The sequence below is a fragment of the Pezoporus occidentalis genome, unplaced genomic scaffold (genome assembly GCF_034315485.1).
Source record: "Pezoporus occidentalis ecotype Australia unplaced genomic scaffold, CSIRO_AGI_Poc_V1 ctg10, whole genome shotgun sequence".
Lineage (NCBI taxonomy): Eukaryota > Metazoa > Chordata > Aves > Psittaciformes > Psittacidae > Pezoporus > Pezoporus occidentalis.
In genome coordinates, this window is record NW_026912779.1 from 11184338 (window position 1) to 11190961 (window position 6624).

Genomic DNA, 6624 nt, shown 5'->3' on the forward strand with positions numbered 1-6624 from the left:
AGAAAAGGAGACCACGTGTTGATTTTCCTCCATTCCCAACTTACCCCATAATTTGGCTCATCTTGTTCCTGAAATAATAAAATCTTGGCACTGAAGGCTGTGAGGAACATAAAACCAGGAAATGTGTAAACGGGCATGGCAGTGCAACCCATGTCACTGTGTCCTTTGGTTTGTGAGAGTCCATTTCAGTGCTGCCTGGTTAAAGTGATCACCTGCTTTGAAGTGTGTGAATATGAATGACTAAGCAAGCGAGTTTCACAGCAGTGCGTGTCCAGCATGGTTTGAAGACTGGCATTGCACAGTCCAGAAACATGCTTTGTAGGAGACCAGCAGTTTGTTCCAGTAGGTGGGACGTTGACCTGGCACTTGGGTAACATGGGCAAGTTACTTCCCCATTTCCAGGCTGTGCTTCCCTCTGGGAGCTCTGTGGAACAGGTTCTGTCTTCACACTGCCACGGGATGAGGCTGTGCACTCAGTGAGGCGTTTCACAACAGCATGGACAGTCCCAGCATCTGTCCATTAACTCTGGCAGGGAGATAAAGCAGGAACAGGGTATTTGCAGCTATAATTAACATGTTAAGAAGGCGTAGGTTTTTATAAAGGGATAAATGTTCATGGAAAGAATCCAGTGGGAGTGCTGAGCTGCTCCTGGAGGTTGCTGTCTTGTGACTGCTTGGACAGAAGAGCAGTAATTTTTTTCTCTGATCCCTCATGGTATTATAGACTGTTGACCTTAGCTGGAGATAAAAATGGCCAGCACCTCCCAGGGCTGGAGCTCATGTTTCTCTCTGATGCCATTGCTTTTCTCCCATCATGGTGAGGAGTTTGATGTGTCTGTAGTCATGCAAGAGCCATGGCTGCAGGTTGCCAGTCCCCTTTGGCTTTACAGCGTACTGATACATAGGAAATTACTGTTGCCTAACTCTCATGCCTTGAGGCACAATCCTGTGTGCTTTGTGGTTGTCCCACACAGGGCTCCTGGAGCAATAAGCACTGTTTTCTGCTACTTCCCCTGTCAAAGCCAGGCCTTTCATAAGGACTTTCTCAAAGCTCCCCATCTCTTTCATTCTCTCACACTCAGGCAAGCTTTGATCTCTTTCACAACCCAGCCCAGCCTAAGAGAGACCATCTCCTCCAGTGTGTTTGTAAAGAATTCGGTTACAGTGATTCAGTTCTTCCACTGAACTGTGCAAGGCTCTGTGGGGAAGAATCGCCCTACCAAAGGTTCACCTACCAGTGTTTAACCCAGGCCTGTGCCAGCACAGCTTCTCCACCAGGAACTGAAGGGGGATGTTGTTTGGGTTTTTTCTTTGATAAATATGGAGTTTTCAGGAGCTTCCATTACTTCACACTTTCCTTTCCTTGTTTCTTCAGAAATTGGGACGTTTATGATCTCGGAGAAGTAGGTTTCTGTCATCAGGTCCTTGAGGGGCACATTCCTCAGAGGTAGAACTGCTTGTCTGTCGTTGACTCACACAAATAGGAAGGAGTGGGCCAGCTAGCAGGCCACATGGCGTGCATCTGTGGAGCTGGCACAGTGATTATTCTCTCTGTATCTCTGTTTCACAGGGTAGTGGAAACCAGCAAAAAGCAGTGAGCAAAGAGAAGCAATTCAGGGTAACAAAGATGAATAGATGGAGTTATGAAATCCTCAGATTTCATACTGTTTAGAGTGTTCCTGCTTGCTTATAAAGCAAGAAATGCTAAAAGACTATGATGTGAGTCCTTGGCTGAACCAGGTCATGCCCAGCTTTAATTTGTAATGTCCTAAATGAACCCTGATTTGTGATGGCATTAGCAACGCAGGGCTTCAGGTTGGGAACTCTCCTACATAAACTGTTTTAAAGTGGTAAGAAGGAGTAACTGGTTGTGGTTTTATTTCCAGTATGAAGTGAAAGCTCCTGTTCCTTCAGCATGCTTCAGGAATATCTGCAAGCAAATGGCAAAGATGCATGAAGCTATATATGATCTCCTTCCCGAGGAGCAAACTCAGGTGAATGTTATTTTTGACATCCATGTAACACCTCCTATGCAAGTGCACATGAACTGGGTACCAGGAGAGACTTCTGCTTTGTACAGGGGGGAAGGGAATTCTTTTTTGAGTCTTTGTGAAGCCCACACACTAAAGGGGTTGGCAGCAGTCACACTGACAGCTCAGTCTGAGCTGAAGGAAGTGTTTGGATGTGCAGCGAGAGCGATAAGACATGCAAAAGAACTGACTGATGCCAGCGTTTTGAGTGGCATTTTAGTGCCTGGAGAGGTGAATCGATTCAGGAACTAATGCTGAGCTACACAAATGGCAACACTTTGAGGCTCAAGTCCAGCCCTTTTAGAGAATTCTTCTGAAAGGCTGCTCAGATGTGGTGGCTTTTGAAGGTCCCTGAATGTGTTATGTACCAGGTGTGCTTTCTGGGTGTTTTGTTGCAGTTATTTCTACTGCAGAGTTGTAAATCTAATGCCGGGAAGGACTGAACCAGTCACTGAATATACCAACTTGGAGCTTCTCTTTTGCACTAAATTAAATGGTCCCTTCAAACTGTTTTTCTCTTGGGGGGAAAAAAGACTTTAAGTAGTTATAGTACAGGAAAGAGACTTGTTATTTTATAGCCTCAATACAAGTCACTAGATACTTCAGGAAACAGGAAAATTCATGTTCTAAAGAATGTGACCTCTAAGAGCAATATATAATGATTAAGTGAGGGTGTCCACTGTCCTCTGTGGTACGAACTGTGTATGGCCACGAAGATTAGGAGGCCAAAGGGAAGATCGTGTGAATTGCAAAACAAAAGGTAACGTCAGTGATTTAGTGTTCGCAGGGTATCTCCCCTCTGTAGCAGTGCTGCAGGCGCGGGGGTGCTTCCTCACCCTGCCTCTGTGGTTTCTTCCAGATGTTGTTTTTACGCATCAACGCAAGCTACAAACTTCACCTGAAGAGGCAGCTGGCCCACCTCAATGTGGTCAATGACGGAGGACCTCTGAACGGGTATGCTTGGGCATTTGGGGTTTTATTGCTTACTTTAGGTGAGCGGGCTTTGTCTGCTGCAAGAAGCTGTGATTGCGGAATGCAGCCACGCTCCATGTTTTGGTACATCCCATCTGGAGCTTCCCTACAGCAGACGATGCGACTTGTGCCTCTATAGCTAGGAATGCAGACAGCTTAGTAACTCATTGGGAGTTGGGCATTGTCCTACTGGAAACCTGCTGCAGCTTTCCTCATTTGTGGATTGCTTTTTCTCCTCTTGTGACAGCTGTAGCCACAGTTTAATTCGCAGGAATTGCATGATTCATGAAGCAGTTTTGAAACGTGGAGGATGACTCACGGCGCTAGCAAAGCAAATATAGGAAATGGTATTTCATCCGTGCCATGGGCAGCTTCTCCACTGAAACTGGTTTTGCAGTAGAACTACATTGGAAACAGAGGTGGTGCTAACAGAGCTCTTCCCCTTGTCCAGCACAGCCCTCCATTGCCACACTGGTCAGTGGCGCCTCTCTGGGGAGGAGGTGGCTGGCTGTGCCTGGTGTCCCACGCCTCCCAGGAGAGCCATCAGCCTCCTGCAGCCCAAATTCTGCTGTAAGTTGGGTTGTCCCTTGGAACAGTGGGGTTTATTGTTGTTCTTAATGACATGGCGGTGCTTGTTTAGAGTGTAGTAAGGGTGATACTTGTGTACCCGTATGTGAGAAAGCATTGTCTTAGGCTGAAGAAGCCAGAGAGGTAAGCTTATGAACGTTTCAAGCATTACTGCAATGAAGAAGACTGGAGTACCTCTCTTCTGAAGACAGGCTGAGAGAGCTGGGATTGTTCAGCTTGGAGAAGGCTCAGGGGAGACCTTAGAGCAGCTTCCAGTGCTTTAAAGAGGCTACAGGAAATCAGAAGGACTTTTTACAAAGACACGTAGTGACAGGAAAAGGGGGAATGGCTTTAACCTGACAGAGGGGAGATTGAGATGAGATCTTAGGAGGAAATTCTTTCCTTTGAGAGTGGTGAGGCCCTGGCACAGAGTGCCCAGAGAAGCTGTGGCTGCCCCATCCCTGGCAGTGTTCAAGGCCAGGTTGGACACAGGGGCTTGGAGCAACCTGGTCTAGTGGAAGGTGTCCCTGCCTGTGGCAGGGGGGTGGAACTGGGTGAGCTTTAAGGTCCTTTCCAGCCCAAATCGTTCTGTGATTCCAGAAGTTTTGTTCCTATCCAGTTTATTCTTGCCTGTCCTGCTCTAAGCTTATTTATCCTTGTACTCTGTGAAAGAGCTTATCTGAAATGGTTTTTTATACTTCTTTGTGGCGTATGTGCAGGATAACACCCAGCTGCCTTTGGTACCCCCTAAAGTATTTGTAAGCCAAGAAGCTTACTGTATGGCAGTCAGGGCACAGCCCCAGCAGAAAGGAGAGCACCCAGAGCATGTTGGGGAGCATTCCACAGTGCTGTCTTCATCCTGCTCTCTGATGCTTGTAGTCAGATGGCCTAAAAGGATCCCTTTGAGATGGGAGGGCTGAGGGAAGGTGTTCAGTGATGTACTGGTGGTGTATTTCCCAGCACATTCATCCTCCCTGCCAGAAGGGTGTCCCTGCTGCCACTAGGAACAGGCCTACCCCGAGCTTGTTTGTTCCACAGCAGTTTCTTCCTTCAGGACACAGCTCTGGGAATGCAGAGTCGGGGCTGTTGAAGAAGGGAAACATCAAACACTGCTGTTGTTCTTGCTGCTGTTCCGGCAGTCTTCACTGACCTACTTCTTAACGTGCTTTTCTGATCCTTGTCCTGTTTTAAACTGCTTGTTTCTGTAGTAACAATCCAGGGCTGTGAATCCTGGTTTAATGTTTTTACTATGAAAATAGAACCCTTAATCCTCCACCTTGCTCCTTTAGAACTAGAAACGTTATGATCACACTTACGATATGTATGTCCTGGTGTGCATGAGGGATTTTCACTCTGTATAACTGCTACAAACAGTGTAACTGTTCTGCTGTTTGGTTGCTTTTACGTTAACCTTCTAGGATACAGAAGTTAATGTTGCAATAATTAATATCCCAATTGATGGAATGGAGGTTTAAATCCAGATAAGGCAGGCATTGCAGCAAGAGAAGTTTTAGATTTTAGATTCCTGCTGAGTTTTCTGAACTTGATGTTTGAACTTCTCCATTTTTAGGGAAGCTTTACCTGGTCAAATGTTAGTTTTGCACCTACAGTTATCCTGCTATGTACAATCACTGCTGTTAAACCACATCTGTACCAGTGAGTTTTGAATTGATAGGTAAAATATCTCATCCAGGCATAGCGTTTGAACATCTACTGCTGTAATTACCCAAGTCATGAACAAACCCTGCTTGTTTCTGACTGCTCTGGGTGGATGTGAGAGGTTCAGGTACTAACCTTGTTGTATGTTTCACTGCAGACTGGTTACTTCAGATGTAGCTTTTTACACTGGAAACCTTCAAGCCCTGAAAGGCCTTAACAACTTAGACCTAAACATGGCTGAAATCTGGGAGCAGAAGAGGTGATAATCCATTGGGAGCAGTCACTTGGCGCTGACAACAGACTGACTTTCTTCTAAGCAGCCTTGACGACTGTGAGGTGAATACTTAAGACCAGAGTCCAAGAAAGGACACTATTGATAGCTGGGGAAACTTAGACACAGAGCGAGCTGCAGGGAGTGATCTTTCCAGTGTCCTTCAGCAAGAAACAAGCGATCAGCTGTCTGTGCAATGTTTTTTCATTCTCTCTGGAAACAGACTCAGGTTTCTTTGGACCAAATCCAAAAGAACACATAGCTGTAACACAGCTGTAGTTGTCTAGAATGCTCTGTATATCTTTATATTAAAAAGATGCTTTGCATTTCTTCTAGTGCAATGAAATTCACATGGTGTCCCACCTTATTTAATGATGGTACAATATGAAAATCCTGCAGTTGGAACTCTGTAGAAAATGTTTTTCTCTATGAAAACTATGCTGTTTAAAATTTATTTTTTTACAGAACTTTATATAAATAAATGTCTTTTGATTGCTTGCATATAGGATTCAGATTTGTTAGGGAGCAGCCCTGTTCCAGGGGGGCTCTCACAGCTGGGCTCTAAACTGCCACCTGAAGATAGGACTCTAACAGGCAGTTGGCTGAAGCCATCATCAAAGAAGTAGTGAGGACAGAACAGACAGTAAAAGGGGTAGGGATGGCTTCCTGCCCTTGGCACGGCCACTGCCAGGAGGGGAAGGACAGGGAGTGTGCTTCAGGGCTTTGCTTATTGCTCTGCAGTGCTATAGACACAAAAGTGATGGGTATAACATCCGAGGAGGACACAGAAAACAGGGCAGGAAGGATTTTAAAGTTTTTAGGCTGCTTATACAAGGCTGCACCCCCGAGGAAGGTGCAGCTGAGATTAATTTATTGAAGAGTTTTTAACACTACCTTTTAAGACTGGACGCTGCCAGTACTAAGGAAAAGTGCCTGTGTATCTCACCTCACACCTCTCTCCCGACCCCTAGTCCGAGTGCCTAACCCTGTGCTGCTGATGTACGATGGAATGGTCTACAGTGTGTGCGTGTATGTGTGCGCCTCGGGTTCTCCAGCCAGGCATGCTTATCTGTTAGCAGAACAGATGTCATTAATTGTCGGTCAAAATAAAGCTCTAAAATCACA

At 45.8% G+C, this 6624-nt stretch overlaps 1 protein-coding gene across 7 annotated transcripts in view; it reads left to right on the forward strand.

Moving 5' to 3' along the window:
• Positions 1–6624, forward strand: part of VPS54 (VPS54 subunit of GARP complex) — a 51958-nt gene extending 45334 nt beyond the window's left edge. For all 7 annotated transcript variants that reach the window (XM_062611877.1, XM_062611875.1, XM_062611865.1 and 4 more), the window contains 3 exons: positions 1887–1994; positions 2890–2984; positions 5386–6624. In XM_062611877.1, coding sequence (XP_062467861.1) covers positions 1887–1994; positions 2890–2984; positions 5386–5491 — 309 coding nt within the window. In that variant the 3' untranslated portion in view covers positions 5492–6624. The remainder of the gene's footprint in view (positions 1–1886; positions 1995–2889; positions 2985–5385) is intronic.